Source organism: Artibeus jamaicensis, unplaced genomic scaffold (genome assembly GCF_021234435.1).
Source record: "Artibeus jamaicensis isolate MK-2021 breed Jamaican fruit bat unplaced genomic scaffold, CSHL_Jam_final contig_1044, whole genome shotgun sequence".
Classification (NCBI taxonomy): Eukaryota; Metazoa; Chordata; class Mammalia; order Chiroptera; family Phyllostomidae; genus Artibeus; species Artibeus jamaicensis.
The window spans coordinates 490,480-507,487 of record NW_026521208.1 but is presented as its reverse complement, the minus strand read 5'-3'; the positions used below and the strand labels follow the sequence as shown (position 1 = coordinate 507,487).

The window sequence follows — 17,008 nt, the reverse complement described above, 5'->3', positions numbered from 1 at the left end:
TCACCTGGACCTGACCTGTAGCGCCCTATACAAAGCGACCTTCACCTGAGCATTCCTCAGGCTGTAGATGAGGGGGTTCAGCATGGGGTTAAAGAGACTGTAAAATAAGGATAGAATTTTATTCTTCTCCCCTTGTTGACTGGAGTCAGGGACCATGTAAACCACCATGGCACAGCCAAAGAAGAGCCCGACCACACAGAGGTGAGAGGAGCAGGTGGAGAAGGCCTTCCTGCGGCCCTCCCCAGACTGGATCTTCAGGATGGCCCAGAGGATGTGTGTGTAGGAGACCACCACCAAGCAGAGGGGCCCGACTAAGACCAAGATAGAAGCAGTGAAGATGGCCACTTTGTTGAGCCAGATGTCACCACAGGCCAGCTTGAGGATAGAAAGGAGCTCACAGAAGAGCTGGTTTACTTCCCGAGACCTGCAGAAAGGCAGCCTTTGAAGGAGAAGCACATGTATCAGAGCCAGGAAAAATGCGCAAGACCAGGACGTGGTGGCCAGGACTGTGCACACAGTCCAGCTCATGATGACAGTGTAGTGGAGGGGATGGCAGATGGCCACATACCGATCATAGGACATGGCCACCAAAATCAGGCATTCTGTAACAGCAAGACCCAAATACAAAAATGTCTGTATGATGCATGGGACAAAGGAGATGGCTTTATTCTGGGTCACTAAGTTTGCCAGCATCTGGGGGACATTGTTGGAAGCATAGGAGATGTCAATGATGGCCAGGTGGGAGAGGAAGTAGTACATGGGGGTGTGTAGTCTCTGGTCCAGACAGATGAGTGCAAAGATCATGCCATTTGCCAACAGACTGAAGGTGTAGAGCAGGGAGAAGACCCAGAAGAGGAGCACTTCTGTCTCTGCGCTGAGCTGGAATCCCAGGAGCACGAACTCTGTGCCCAATGACAAGTTCCCCTTCATTCCTTACAGAGACCTGGTCAGGAACTGAAGTGTGATAAAGGTCAGGGCTAGAGAATCAATTCAAAGTGGAGTTAATCTCAACATGAGCTCAGAGAAAGGTTGTATCTTTGTCACTCCTTGGAAGCTTTCCCCCTCCCCCAAACACGTTACCTGTTTTTAACGTCCCTATGAAATAAATTTAAACCTACAGAAAACAGGAATTATACAAAAAACTCTAATATAACAACATGCCCAGATCTAACAAATTTTCCTATTTATTTCATATTTGCATTATAATTCTTTGTCTCTATATTATATTATATGAGTATTGCTTCTTTCTGAAGCACTTGAGATTAGAGTATAAATAGACATGTTACCCATTTACCCTTAAATTCTAATTTTTCCACCCAAAACAAGGACATTCAGAACTATAACCACAATTATCAAAATCAGGCAATTTGATATTAACATGATTCTTTAATTTATAATATTCTCTCTCTACTCCCCTCACCCAGGACCCAATCCAAAATGACATGTGAGATTTAACATCATTTATCTTTAGTCTCCTTTCATCTGAAATAGTCACTCTGTCTGCCTTTGCCATTTGTGACCACTGAGTATTGGAAGATTATAAAGAAATTCTTCACTACAATGTTCTCCAAATGGAACTGCATGCAGCTCCTCATTTATTATTCAGATTATTCACTTTCTGCAGGGAAATTAAGTATCTTCTATTGTGCTTCATGAACAGGTGCATGAGGTTCACTGTTCCATCACTGGTGAGGCTCACTGGGATCGCCTGGTGAACATGGTGCCTCCTGAGTATCCCCATTATAGAATCATTATCTTTTTCCCTAACGTAACTTTTGGCACAGCCATTAAACTTACTATATAATATTCTGTCCCTTATAGAACTTCTCAGACACTAATTTCAGTGCCAGTTGATTATCTTGCCTGATTCGATTGTCAGTAGTGATTATTGCAAAACGTGGTGTTCTTACTCCATCACTGCTGGTACATTGATTGGTTGTCAATTTCCTTATAAGGCAAGGCTCTAACATCCACCTACCTATCCATCAATCATCTATATATCTTAATACATCTGCATCTGTCATCTTTCTACCAGTATGGAATCACGACTTTTGTAATCAAGGGATTATAATTTATTCTTCTCTTTATTGAATCATTCTTACCTATTGGAGATCTAAATCCACCAAGCTTGCCCTTTTGTTTTCTAACACGTCTCCATAGTTTTTGAGCACTTCCTTACTTCTGATGGCTATTTCACACTTTTCTCATACATTCCCCACGTCAGCCATGGGCACAGACACTTCTCCAAAAAAGTCTGATTACTTTAGAGAAGAGTCATACTCATAAACCAGTATCTTAATCTCAATAACTTATACTTTTATCATGACTTGCCACATTTCTGATGTCCTCTTTGTAAACAGCAAGCATAAAATTTGGCAAGGAATACAAATTGTTCCCGTGATAACACATTTACATGTTTGTAAACATTGAAAACAGCTTAACTGACTTCCCTTTTATGGAGCCAAATCTATTTCACTAAATTAACATTAGCATTGAAGAAAAATGGTCTTGATATTATTTAGCAGCTTATTTTTAGGCAAAATATAGATCTGTAACTAACACCTTATTAATTACCCAGTCATATTATTGTTTTCTTACTACTCAGAAAATCACAGAATGGAACATTTTAAACATTAAAGTTTAAGAATATGGGTCATTGTGTGACTATGGTGGTTCTTACCTTGCATGAGCAACTGACATCAAGTTTCGAAACTTTGTTAGAAAAACATGATGAAACTCTATTGAAGACTAAAGAGATAATACCCTGAAAAAAAACAAATAAAGATTTTTTATGTAAGAAAACCTTTTTTATTTTTACTGTTTTATATTCTATTTATTTATTTTTAGCGAGGAGAAAGAAGGAAGAAGGAGAGGGACAGAAACATCCATGTGTGGTTGCCTCTCACGACCCCCTTACCAGGGGCCTGGACTGCAACCCAGGCATGTGCCATAGACTGGGAACCCAACTGGTGACCCTTTGGTTCCCAGGATGACTGTCAATCCACTAAGCCACACCAGCAAGGAGAAGTAAGCAGTATTAATAGTGTGTACATACAGTAATACCAGTTTACTGTATGTTTTCATAGGTATCAGAAATTTAAATATATCTATCACAGTGTTGCTAGCTTACTTGCCAGTGTTTCTTTCATTTAGAAAAATATGAGAAACTATTTCCCATGTCAAAATATTTCTATGCAACATGCTGTAAACAGCTGCACACTATTTCCTTGAGTATAAATATTTTATTTATTATTTCATTAGGTTTGTGCAATATAATGCTTCAGTGAGTAAATTTGAAACTCATGAATCCTTCCAGGAAATTCTGAGATTTGACAGTACTCAGTGAAATCAGTGACACAATTTATGTATCCGGGTTCAGCTATCGCTCTGTCTCTAGTCACTTAAAGATCAAACAACAAAATCCCAGCGGCAGGGAGACTCAGCTCTGTCAGAAACCGCCCAGTGGGAAGGGTGTCTAACTGCACAGTCCTGACTCCCTTACCCCTGAATTCACCTCTGCTGTGCTATTGTCCCACTGGGTGGCTGGTGTTACCACGCTGGTGGCCACTGGGCACTGGTTCTCCCCTCACACTCAGGTGAAAGCCTGCTGGTCTTCACCTCCCTGCAGTTCACTCTTCTCTCAGGTGGATGGTAAATGCTCCACAGGGCTTAGAACAGCCTGACTTCCAATGTGTGCAGCTGTTTGGTCACCAGACTGAAAATCCTTGTTACTCTCAGTCTAACTGCCACCTGAGCTATTCACCCTCTTTTTGAAGGAACTGACACATTCTATGTGACATTATTTCATATCCTACCTCCTCCACCCCAGGTGCCACATGGTCCACGGGAAAGAATCGACCCCAACACCACATTTGGATTTCCTCTTAGACGTCTTTACATCTACGTCATGAACAACAAGAGACATAGATTTCTCATTAGTGGCTCATCTAGTGTTTTCTTCTCAATTACAGTTTCTGGCTTTAGGGGAACCCCTGTTTTCTAGGTAAATGGCACCTGTAATTACATGACTCTTCACTGTGTATGAACAGAGGAGAAGGCTCCTACCTGTGCAGCAATTACAAGTTAAACAATTCCTTTAACACAGTGACCATCACTTAACCCCTCTGCACCACACAGGCCTTACAGTGAGGATTCAGGGGAGCAGACAGTGTGATCCCCATAATTACTAGTTTCATCTCTAAGACCATGGATATTATTTTAATTCACACATATTTAAATGCTTGTGAGTGTGGATGAATTTGGTAATTTCAAAATGCTGAGAATTACATCTATACCTGGGTGGGGTGTCAGGCCTCAGTAACTGAGCATTCTTGGGCTGGTGTGTGCTTAGGGAGGTATGGAAATGTGTCAAACACACCCATTTGCTGACACACTGGGCAGACCACTGCCCTCACTGTTTTACCCCAATGGGTGTTCAGGGCACCACACCTTCCTCTTCTGAACCGTGACATCGTAGGGTGAGTCCAGTTACAACAGAGAGAGGTGGCCGCCTGCTTGATCATCTCTGGGCCCCATGGAAGGGCTGGATGTCAGACAGCCTGAAAACAGGGTCTTTCTGCCCTTGCAAGTTAGGCTAGGTCCGTGTGGGGGGCTCTTCAGAAACAATACAAATATACAGGCTTGGCCAATAACAACAGTTACAACAGTTAAATCCTCACTATAAAAGTGTATCGGTAAACTTCAGGACATATCAAAGATAAAGGGAAATTTGGGTCAAATGTCACGTATTTAAGCTGAGATTCACTCCCACCAAATAATGAACTTTTTATATTTATATGTCTTATATATCTTGAAGTCTCATAACAATTAGTATAGTTCTAGATGAAGCAGGCACTGAGGAAATGTTTGTCAAATACATGATTGTCATTTTTAGTTAAAAAGTGTGTGTATGTTAAGCATTTTCAGTTTACCAGGGTCTATTGACCAAGACTTGGGTTTTACTTTATTAAAAAAGTACAGTGAGAATTTGATCCCTGGAAGAAACCGACAATATCCTTGATTTTCACTTTCATACATATGAGTACATTTGGGAAGATTCTATGTAAATGTGCATTAAGTTTGTGACGTTAATTTTTCCACAATTAAAGAATACTGCTGTGTTATGGAAAGTGAGAGAGACACATCAGTATTGCCAAATTCTACTCAAACACAGTTGGACACAGTAAGTAATGTTGGAAACCTATTTCATCTCTGAACGTGAAGAATAATGATTTTATTGAATGTAACTCAATGTATTATTAGTCAGTAGGAACATCTGTTTACTAACTTTTTAGTTTTGTGTCTTCATAAATGAATTATTTTAATTTAGATGTAGTGACCATTTTATTTTTCTTTTCAATACCACACACAGCATCATTTTGCCATTAAAAAATAAGCAACATGAAAATAAAATAGGAGACACATTAAATCTCTTAAGCAGACACAGACACTGGAACAGATAAAACATCACAGTGAGAACAAAACAGAAGTGACGCACATACAAAGGTTTGCGAGGTCGGCACAAGCAGCTCTTCACCTGGGTGGTCCTGTGACTCCGAGTTTCTGCAGCTCTGGAGCTGTGTCCCACTTCCCCAGCTCTGCCCAGGAGTCTCCCACTCATGGTGTCCTATTGGATGATAGTGGATATATTTACATCACACACTGTGATTTCCAATTGACAATCATCACCATGAGCTGATCACCTGGGATGGTCAGGAAAGGAAGCAACTGAATGGTAAACTTACATTTTACCTGGTTTCAGCAAAGAAATGAATTACTGCCACCCTTCCTGGAAGATTCCCTTCCATGAAGAGAAGTTGCCCTGGACGTCAATTTCCTCATTCAGACTAGGAAACACAGACCACCTCTAACCTGGCTCCTGGGATCCTTACTCAGAGCCAATGCCAAGATATACAGCCCTGGCTGAGACAGCCTGCTGGCTCTGACCACCACTATACAAGCACATCAGGGGGAGAGTGTGAGATACTCTGAGGATGGTCAGGGCCCTGTCCACAGCACAGGAGGCAGACAGTCCCTGAGGTGGGGAAGGAAGAAATCCAGGTGCCAGTTCCACTGACCTTCATTTCCTGGTTGGAGTCAGGAGGAAAGAGCAGCCAGCAATGCCAGTCTCGTGCACACAGCCACGGTGGTGTTGGACGCTCTCCTGTCCAGTCTCAACTACTGACACTGACCAAGACCTTCCAACACAAATTACTCCCTTCTGTGGTATTTTCTCATGAGCTCTTACTCTGACCTGGAATAAACCCCACGGAGGAGAGAGATGCACCTGTGAACAAGGAGCAGCAGCCTGCCCTCTGCAGCTTCTGCAGGTGGAGACCCAGACACTGGAGGGGCCGCAGGTCTTGCTGTGGGTCCTTCAGAGAAGCCCGGGGGCATAGCTTCCATTTGAGAGTCAGAGGAACTAAAAACCTTCTGGAGTTTCTACTGAGAGTTAAGGTTCCAACAACAATCATAAGATGTTCTGCCTAGTTATCTTCTCCCTAAAGAAAAAGAAAAACTCTCTGATTTTCTCTGTGGAGGAGAGTGAAGATCGAGTCTGACTGTCCCTAGGGGAAGACCACTGGGGACCAGGTTGGGTGGCCATTAGCTCTGTGCTGATTCTCCATGAACTTGAAGGGATCTCAGGGGATTTGACCCTGAGACAGACACCATGAATGACGGCAGCCACGCTCATGAAATGATTAGTGTTATAAATGGCCCCTTCTCTAGATCTTGTACAGGGTGTGATTGCTTTTAGGGCAATGCTGAGAAAGAACATACCCCCCCAAGCCAGGACTTGTTGCCATCTGCACTCAGGGCTCACAGGTACATATGAGGAAGTATTGTAACATCCATAAGCAACAAGTACTGAGTCCTTTTTAAAAAAAATATATTTTATTGATTATGCCATTAAAGTCATTCAATTTCCCCTCCTTCATTCCCCTCCACCCTGCACACCCTCTCTCCCACCATCCCCCCCTCAAGTTTATGTCCACCTCTCTCAAGTTCTTTAGATTTTATATTTCCCCTACTACTCTTGCCCCCCTATCTATTTTCTACCTACCATCTGTGCTACTTATTTTCAGTACCTTCTCCCCCCTTCTCCTCCTCCCACTCCCCTGTTGCTAACCCTCCACGTGATCTTCAATTCTATGGTTTCATTCCTAATCTAGGTGTCCTCTTAGTTTGCTTTTGTTTTAGGTGTGGTTGTTAATAACTATGAGTTTGCTGTCCATTCACGGTTCATCTTTTTTATCTTCTTTTTCTTAGATAAGTCCCTTTAACATTTCATATAATAAGGTCTTGGTGATGATGAACTCCTTTAACTTGACCTCATCTGAGAAGCATTTTATCTGTCCTTCCATTCTAAATGAAAGCTTTGCTGGATAGAGCAATCTAGGTTGTAGGTCTCTGGATTTCATGACTTGGAATACTTCTTTCCAGCCCCTTCTTGCCCGTAAGGTCTCTTTTGAGAAATCTGCTGACAGTCTGATGGGAACCCCTTTGTAGGTGACTGCTTCTAGGATTCTTTCCTTCATTTTAATGTTGGCTAATGTAATGATGATGTGCCTTGGTGTGCTCCTTCTTGGGTCCAACTTCTTTGGGACTCTCTGAGCTTCCTGGGCTTCCTGGAAGTCTATTTCCTTTGCCAGAATGGGGAAGTTCTTTGTTATTCAAGTAAATTTTCAGTTTTTTGCTCTTTCTCTTCCCCTTCTGGTACCCCTATAATTCGGATATTGGAACATTTAAAGATGTCCTGGAGCTTCCAAAGCCTCTCCTCATTTTTTTGATTTCTTGTTTCTTCATCCTTTTCTGTTTGGTCATTTTTTTCTTCCTTCTGGTCCACTCCCTTGATTTGAGTCCCAGTTTCCTTTCCATCACTATTGGTTTCCTGTGCATTTCCCTTACTTTAGCCTTCATTTGTTCCTTTAATTTGTGACAAAAATCAACTAGTTCTGTGATCATCCTAATCACCAGTGGATTAAACTGTGCATCTGATAGGTTGGCTATTTCTTGGTCGCTTAGAGTTATTTGCTCTGGGGCTCTGAGTTGTTCTTGAGCCATAACCTTTTGGTCTGTTCTTGCCTGTTACATAAGAGGGGTGGAGCCCTAGGTGTTCACCAGGGTGAGGCCACCCAGGTCATTGGGTTGTGATGCTGTACATGGGGGCGAGGTCGGAGAGGGGCAAAGGTGGTCCCCTCTGCTGCTTCCCACTGCTGGGTCCTGCACAGTCTGTCTCACTGCTCACTCCTTTGCTAGTTTATCTGCGTGAGAATGTGTGACTGTGGTCAGTGTGCTGCCTTGAGCCCTCACTGTATCCACCCGTTGCTACCCCATGCCTGGTATCTGCCAATGGCTGCCTGCACACCTGGGCAAGTCCAGGGGATCTTTCCTGCCCGACCCTCTGCCAGGGGCCAAGGGGACCTGTGCTCTCAGGAGGGTCCCCTGACTGGGTTCAACCCACCACCACAGCCTCCCTGGTTTAGGATCAGTTGGTGGGAAACATCCTTTTCCAGCAAGTCCCCAGACCAGAGCTGGACTAGATGACCAGAGGGTGGGTGACTTGGGAGGCCTTCTTCAGAATTCCACCTGCCCACTGAGTCTTTTCTTACCAGCTGTGCCCTGTCCCCAGTCCTTACATTGTGCATTGGTCCTCAGGGAGATGCCCACATCCCCACCGTCTTCATGTTCAGCAACTCTCACCTCAAACACTCCCAGCAACTCTGAATCCCAGCTCAGAAGAACACAATTTCCATTCCTGTGCCTCACTCTCAGGGACAGGATAGAATGTTTCAAATGTTTTTTCATTTTCAATTTACATAAACTTACGTGAGTGTGCACTTGGTAGCAGAGTCCACCCACCTAGCTCGTGGACCTTCTACAACAAAATGCACGGACCTCCGAGCATCTGTGTTTAGCAGATTCATTGACAGCTTATTTAGTATAAGAAACAGGGCCCCGGCATGGCTCTGTCCCACACCTGGTGGAGTCACTGAGGCCCTGGGATAACTCGGAGTGACAGGTGCATCCTGTGTAAAGCCATGACATACATTTCCATAGTTATGTGCTAACTTGATTGGTACGTGCTCCCCTTTGAGCTGTGTTATCCCTACCTTGTTATAACCTCTGCAGAAGTCTCAGGCACGTGAATGAGCAGTTAGCTAAATCACCACCTTCCTCAGGCTGCATTCGCCACTGGTGCAACATTCTGAGGCAGCCTTATCCTGATCTTACGATACTTTTGACCATCCAGATTCGTATTCCAAATGATGTACTTACATGACGCAGTTGGATCTTTTTAATCTGCTCATTCCAGGGAACAGATCTTTTCTTACAGACTGTTCCTCCTCATCCAAAGGAAACTCAGTTTTTCCAGTGATGCCACAAGAGCCACCTGTCTCTCTCAAAGCCCTTTTGGTCTGTGTTTGGGGACAATCCACCATGCTTGTTATTTCCATTGTATATCAATAGCATGAGTGCAGTTGCAGGGTACGTTTTGTTACCCCACAAAATAATGGGGTCTCCTATATTACTGCCAGAGAAGTGGTAGTCCTCCCTCAGTGTGACTTAGTCTGGGTGTACCACAAGGCCTCCTGGAAACTGCCTCCTGCTACACAGGGCCCCTTCCCAGGAAGTTGGTACCTACCCTGTGAAGACTATGTTTTCTTCCCATGTAACCCATTGTCTTCTTCTGTTCTATTCAATACCTTTCTTCCCACAAAAATAAATATGTACCTGTGCCCAGCTCCCCAGGTGGTACCTTTGTTCCATTAAAGCAGGGGCGTTTCTTAGCATGTGATCATCAAGGTGCTCAGATACACCGTGATCAGCCAGCTGAGAATTGAACAACACACAGTCCAATGGCCCCATGGAGAGTGGTTCCTGGAAAGCTCTTCCCAACAGAGAGCTGGTGCAGTAGAAGCAAGCTAAAAAATAGGAGTCGAAAGTTACTGCTACGTAGTCAGAATTCCATCCAGTCACCAACAACTGGTCCAGTTTATCATCCTGTCATGTGACCAAAATGTGTCCCAGTACAGGACACTCAGGACTTCAAGCTTCCATTTGACCCTGTCAGCTTCCAAATGCAAGGTCGTTTGAATAAACCTGTGACATCACCACTCTGTGTGTCTGGCATAACTGTGCTGAGAGACAGTACCATTCTGCAGGTGGGAGCCTTTCTTGAGGCTCTGATGTAATGTTAGATTTCCTTACCTCCCTTTGTTTACCCTCAGCTACTCCTCCTCCCCACTTATCCCTGATTTTCACTCAGTTTCCCTCCTTTGGAAGAGATAATAGGTTTAGCCTGTGCTGTTACAGATTGCTGGCAGTTGAGCACATGTCCCCATTTGCAGAGGGCAGGGCCAGACAGGGGCAGAACTGATGGGCCACCTCACCCAGCAGACAATGTAGCTATGTCACTGTCACTCAGTCTTGCCAGATGGGGTGAAAACACAGGCACCCCAGGAGCCATCAGGAATTCTGGCAGAAATCTTTTTACGTAGACCTACAGTGTCTTGCTTAGGGATCAGCCCTGATTCTGGGACAGGGAAACAAAGTTTGGGTAATGTGAGGGAGAACTGCACAGTGGTACCAGTATCCCCCACACCCCTTCTCTCGAGTACCCCCAGAAAAGTGGAGGCATCATGAGTATTCAACAATAGTAGAGAGATTTCCATACAACATGATGGGTACAAGGACACTGGGGAACTACAACAGTAAACAGAGCTCTCAGATGAACAAGCAGAACTTGTGAAGCTGCCATCCCTAAAGTTCAAGGGCATAGAGCAGAGGCTGGGTGATTAGAATCCAGAAGGCAGAGGAGTCCGGGTTCAGACTTGACCTTATGAGTAGATGGGGTGCCCCAGCGCCACTGTGGCCCCAGCAGGAAATGATGAGGCTGGCTCTGGGAAGCTGAGTAACTAAGGCTGGGCAGGGGGCCTTCACTGCCACTGCCAAGAGCTGTTGGGCCAGGCTGACAAGAGAGGCAGGCAGACAGGAAGGAGCAAGGTCCTTTTCCCTGCTCCAGGCTCCCAGTCTGCTTTAGAGCTCCCTACCTACACAATGTAAGCAATTGGAAGCCACCAAAAACAGTAATCTGCCCTGGTTGTTGTGGCTCAGTAGGTTGGAGTGTAGCCCTATAAATTGAAAGTTTGGGGGTTTGGTTCCTATCAGGGCCCATGCAGCCCTCCTTGCAGGTTTGGTACCAGTTGCCACACATAACAGATGGCTGGATGAGACATTGCATGTTGAGTGCTATCCATGTGCAGTGCACAGCACTGGGTGAGGGATCGACAAATATGGTAGCTGTTCTGATAAGAGCCCAACTGATCTTCATATTCAGTGAGCTCTGCTGCCCAGAGGAGGTAAGTAATAGTTGGGTGGCTTTTCAAAATGACCTTTCATGATATAGTATTTATAATAAAAACAGAGTTGAAATATGAGTTTTTCTTACATCTTACAAACTTTACTAGCTCAATTTATTTCTATTTTTATTGTCACCTATATTTTGATTTCAGCATAGTTGGTGCACAGGCTAGTACTGGCTAGATGATTTCAGGTGTAAACATGGTGATGTGACATCTTCAAACCTTCCTATAGCAGGAAACACACTTTGTAAAAGTCCTAAATAGTAAAGATCCTACCACCCTACGACCAACACTATACTATCCTATGTGGTAAACATTGCTATTTACTGCGTATATGTACCATAACTGCAGTTACATAACATTTGTAATTATTGCTTCATATTTTCTCTCTAAATCTTATAATAACTCCTATGTATCTATGAAATCTATACAGTCATCATTTTAATGACTATAAATAGCTCTTTGAGTTAATGTGGAATAATTGATCACTTTATCATTTTGTTGAATATGAGTTTACAACTTTCTTATTAAAGAGAATTTTAATGGAGAAAAAAGAGTCGCATTCAGTAATTACAAGTCCTCAGGTGAAGGGCACACACTTACTGTTCTGATCAAGTCTGTTCACTCTCTGTGTGAGATTGAGAAAGACTCTGGAAGCAAGAGGCCACCCTCACCTCAAACCGGGGTACAAAGTCCACTTTTTGGTAACACCCTCAGAAGTCACCTAGGTCTTTGGGGCGCATCCCCAACCGCTGTGTTTGAGAAGTGGAAGGAATCAGTAAAAGTCAACCTGCCACCAAGAAAGAAGAGCCAACCACACTATACTAGTCACCTATAACGTCTGGTAAAATGTCCTGTGTCAGAATAAACATTCTCATGAGGGGAATGACCTGGACTAATCAGGGTGAATGTGCTGGTGAAAGGCACTGGAGAACATGTAAACAGTCTGTGCATCTACATCATTCACAAGTCAACACTCAAAAGTTCCTGGGGACCATACACAGCCCAAATTGTTTCTCTGAGACCCAATGCCCAGTTCTGCCCTGTGTTACGTAGTGGCTCAGCATTTTGCCACCGAAGATGGAAACAGTGAGAATTGCTCCTACACCAAGGAGGTAAAATAAAGGAGGGAACTTATTTAGCACCTGCATTTAGACCCAACAACCTCAGAAGGGAAAGCACTTGAAAGTCAAGTGGGGTCCTGCCTTCTGGGAGCAACTGTGGGAGCTGCAGAACCACTTCTTTGTTTCTAATAGAAAATAATGTGAAATTCTTAAAAAGGGGGGTTTTAGTCTCTAATGGGCTCGACCTATTCGGCAGTCCTGGGGTCTCACTGGAGGGCAGGGCTGAAGAGGCAGTGTGTGCCCCCTGCCACCAGGAAGGAGACAGAGCAACTCTCTTCTCCTGCTTCTGTTGTTGCCCCTGCAGGACACACAGCCACAGAGCACTGCTCTGAGATGACGTCACTCATTACAGAACTGAGATCCTCTGTGCTGTTTGGATGTTGTGCATCCCAGCACTGCCCTGGTCTCGAAACCTGGTCCGGGTGAACCCAAAAGGAAGCAGGATCAGTGTAACAATGAGTTACACTGGAATTTACCTCGATATTTAGGCTTCTGGAAGCTCCTGGAATTAACCTCGATATTTAGGCTTCTCTCCTCTGTAATCTGGGTCCCATGAGTGGCAGCAGAGGTGACATGGAAGCACCCAGAAAAACCATCAGAGTCCAAGTGATAACTCAAGGTATTGATGTGCTGTAGACAGCTGGTTACGGAGGCAACAGGTGGTGGCCCCGGAACTCCAAAGTATGGTCAAGGAGTCCCCATGGGGCTTATTAGAACATATCTGAGGGAGGGTTTTCCAGGACACAAAGCATTGGAGGTTCCCTCTAATCTCTACCCTCAAGTGGGGAGATTCAGGGTCCATCCCTTCCAGGGAGGGGAGGAAAGGTCCCTCTCCAAGGTGGCTTCCCTCAAAGCTTCATGCCTTTTTGGGACCAGGAGAGGATCTGCTACCTAACACTGTCATATTTATTTGTACTCTGTTGCACTCTCATACTCAATATGATGGAGTCAAAATGGTATTTTGGAAATCTCATATCAATGAAGCATGCAGTTTACAACTAATTCATTCCTTACTGTGTGATCCCTGACTTTCTGGGATCACAACCTGAACTTGGGAAAACTGAGCAGTTAACCAAATTTTGGAACATGTCCACCTGTGCTCTAACTCCACATTTCCATGCTGACGAGAACACACTCAGAAACACCCAAAATGGCTTCTGATCATATGAGAAGCCCAGTGTGTACTGGGCAATCCATAAATATCGGCACCTGTCTTCTTCCCAGTTTGTTTGATGGTACAGGCGATCTTCAGAAAATCTGAAAACTGACACACAGGTGACAGAACTAGTAGACAAATGATGCTGTGAAAACAATAGTTCAGGACACAGTGTTTGAAGTTTGTCATCATCTGACCATCCATTATAAAAATAAAAAATTAGAGTACAATAAATAACAAAACATTAATGTTCATGATACCAAACGCACCATAACCTTGGGAAATGAACCATCCCCAAATAACTCTTTTTTTACTGCATTATCAAGGTGACATTCCTGTAACTTCTAAGAGTGATGAGAGCAACAAATACATACACACAAAACACAAATAAGCACAAAAGACACTGACACACACAACACAGGCAGCTCTTACCTGCAATACACACGTTCTCAGGTATGTACATCATCCATCAGCACTGGGCACTTCAAGTCATCAGAGCTCTCATTTCAACCTGCATTTATAGCTCCCATGTTTCAAGCAAGGTCCTCTAGAATTTTGATAATCCTTTCTATCTGAAAGTGGAATGAATAAAAGACAACACGCTAATCATTTAAATGACTTCCAAAATAAATTACATGAAAATCGGTTTTCAAGTCATTGGTTTTTCACCCGTATGGTAAACATCCAACTCAAGACAAAATGGATATTCAGAAAGTCACAGTAGGTGTAGAATTGATGGAAATAATTATAAATTGTGGCCAAATGAATTTATAAAGTACTGTGTATTAAAAGGTCACCAGATTGGTGTTTTCCTTTGCATCTTCAAAAACAGAGAGTAAAGAACTGACTGTGGCATATTGGACAGAGCCCAACATACAGACACTTCAGTTGGTAGCTGCCTGGGTTCTGACTGTCAGAGCTGTGACCGAGTGAGGGGAATGTATTTCCACAGTTTTGAGAAATACCCTTCAAAATCGTTCAATTACATTTTCTCTGATTCTGGCTTCCTGGGTTCATATTGTTATTTCTATGCATTTCTCAGATTTTTCTATCCTCACCTGAGAACATGCTTATTGGTTATAGAGAGAGTGGAAAGGAGGGGGGGACAGAGAGGAAGAGAAACATCCACTGGAGAGAGAAACATTGATAGCATGTCTCTCACATGCACCCCGACTTGGGACTAAACCTGCAGTCTTTGTATGTGCCTTGAGTGGGAACTCCATCCATGACCTTTTGGTTCATGGGATGATGCTCCAGCCAACTGAGCCACCTGGACAGGCCTTCTCACATTTCTGAAAAGAAAAGTTGGTCATTTAAATGGAAGACCAGAAGCCATAAAAATCCCGCAAGAAAACAGGCAGTATAATCTTGGAATTTATTCTAGAAATGTTTTTGCGGTATATCTCTTCAGGAAAGGGAAACAAAAGAAAGACTAAACAAATGGAACTCCATCAAACTGAAAAGTGTTTGCAGAGCAAAAGGAACCTTCGACAAAACAATAAGACCACCCACTGAATGGGAGGCAAAATTCACCAAAGACATATCTAATAAGGTGTTAACAGTGTCCAAAATCTAAAAAGAACTCAGAAAGCTCACCAGCAATAAACAAGCAGTCCAATTAAAAAATGGGCAAAAGACCTGAGTACCCACTTCTCCAAAGAGGACCAACAGATGGCCAATAGATGTAAGAAAAGATGCTCAATGTCGCTAACTGTTAGAGAGATGCAAATGAAAACCACAGAGTAAATCACCTCACACCTGTCAGAATGGCCATCATCAATAAATAAACAAACAACAAGTGCTGGCCAGGACGTGGAGAAAAGGGAACCCTCCTGCAGTGTTGGTGGTAATGCAGACTGGGAATGCAGCCACTGTGGAAAACAGGATGGAGTTTCCTAAAAAAATCAAACAAGGAACTGCCTTATGACTTAGGCAATTCACTTGTGGGAATATATTCAAAGAAGCCTACAATAATAATTTGAAAGAATCTAAGGTCAGGCACAAATAGAATTATAACATTTTATTACAGAACCTCATATCACAAAGTCATAAGCATGTAATTCTGTAAGATAACAATATCACAGTCACACATCATGTGACATTTTAGGTGAAATGCTCAAATTAAAACTACAGATGATGACACACATATCATTACCTGACCAACCACACTTCTGCCAGACCCTGTATATGTACCCGATGTTCATTACAGTGTTGTTTACAATAGTGAAAGATTGGAAGGAGCCCAAGTGTCCATCAATAGATGAGGGGATAAAAAAGCTGTGGAACACTTACACCATGGAATAGTTCACAGCCACAAAGAAGAAGGAAAATTTTACTCTTTGTGACACAATGAAAGAACCTGGAGAGCATTATGCTATGTGAAGCCAGTCAGAGGAAGACAAATATCACAGGATCTCATTTACATGTGGAATTTAATGAACACAATGAACTAGCAAACAAAATAGAAACAGACTCATAGATCCAGAGAACAGACTGACAGCTGTCAGAGGGAGGGGGTGGGGCCTGGGGGAGAAAGGTGAAGGGTCAACCTCCCCAGCATCCTCTCCCACCATGTCCCCTGCCCCCCTTGCCCACTCAGCTCTGTCACACTTGTCTCCTGCTGCTTGCTGCCACTGCAGTCATCCTCAGCTGAGTGGTTCAGAAGCTACAAGAATATTGGCGGGAAACATTTCAAGAACTTCAGCAGGGGATTTAATCTTGCTCTGTTAGAAGTGATCCTAACCCAAGAATAAATGTAAAGTTTGAGTAATGCTCAAAATTTTTACTTCTAGAACCAATTGAACACTTACTAATACATGTACTTCACTTGACCTTCAAGATATTTTAGGATTTTTTACATAGTTTCTTGTTGCACTATAACTTTCCCTAATTTTCCCCTTTGCTACTAAATAATTTCACCAAGGAATTTGGAGTTTCTTTAACCTTTCATTGCATTCACCACACAACTGGTGAGGCACATTCATATAACTCTGAAGTATTTTCTATATTAAAATTTCAGAAATTTTAGCTTCGGAAGAAATCTCCTAGGGCATTACTTTTACTGTGCTGTTTCCAACTACCAAAAGGTGAGAGAAAGTCAAATATCTAAGTACAGAGAAGTGTGTTGATACAATTTTCGCACATTTAGTATCTTCACCGTGTAATATTTCTGCCTTGAGAAAATGAGAATTTACTTTTTCTGAAAAAAGAAAGACTAAAAATTCCAATAATTTAGTTGTACCATTTTAACTATAAAAGCTATGCTCTTCTATGGAAGTTCGCCCTGTTTTCAGAGCTAGAAGTTGAACAATTACTATTTGTATATGAAACTTCTAATTCAGAGAACTCTGTGAGTTTTCCAT

General features: G+C 43.1%; 1 protein-coding gene across 1 annotated transcript; it reads right to left on the bottom strand.

The window, feature by feature from the left end:
• LOC119048081 (olfactory receptor 2A2) lies at positions 1-930 on the bottom strand. The gene has a single exon (XM_037143629.2). The coding sequence runs from the start codon at positions 928-930 to the stop codon at positions 1-3; it is 930 nt and encodes a 309-aa protein (XP_036999524.2).
• Between the last annotated feature and the right edge of the window lie 16,078 nt (positions 931-17,008).

Excerpts from the sequence above, each read along its gene's own strand:
- LOC119048081 (XM_037143629.2), bottom strand. The coding sequence starts at position 930 with ATGAAGGGGAACTTGTCATTGGGCACAGAGTTCGTGCTCCTGGGATTC.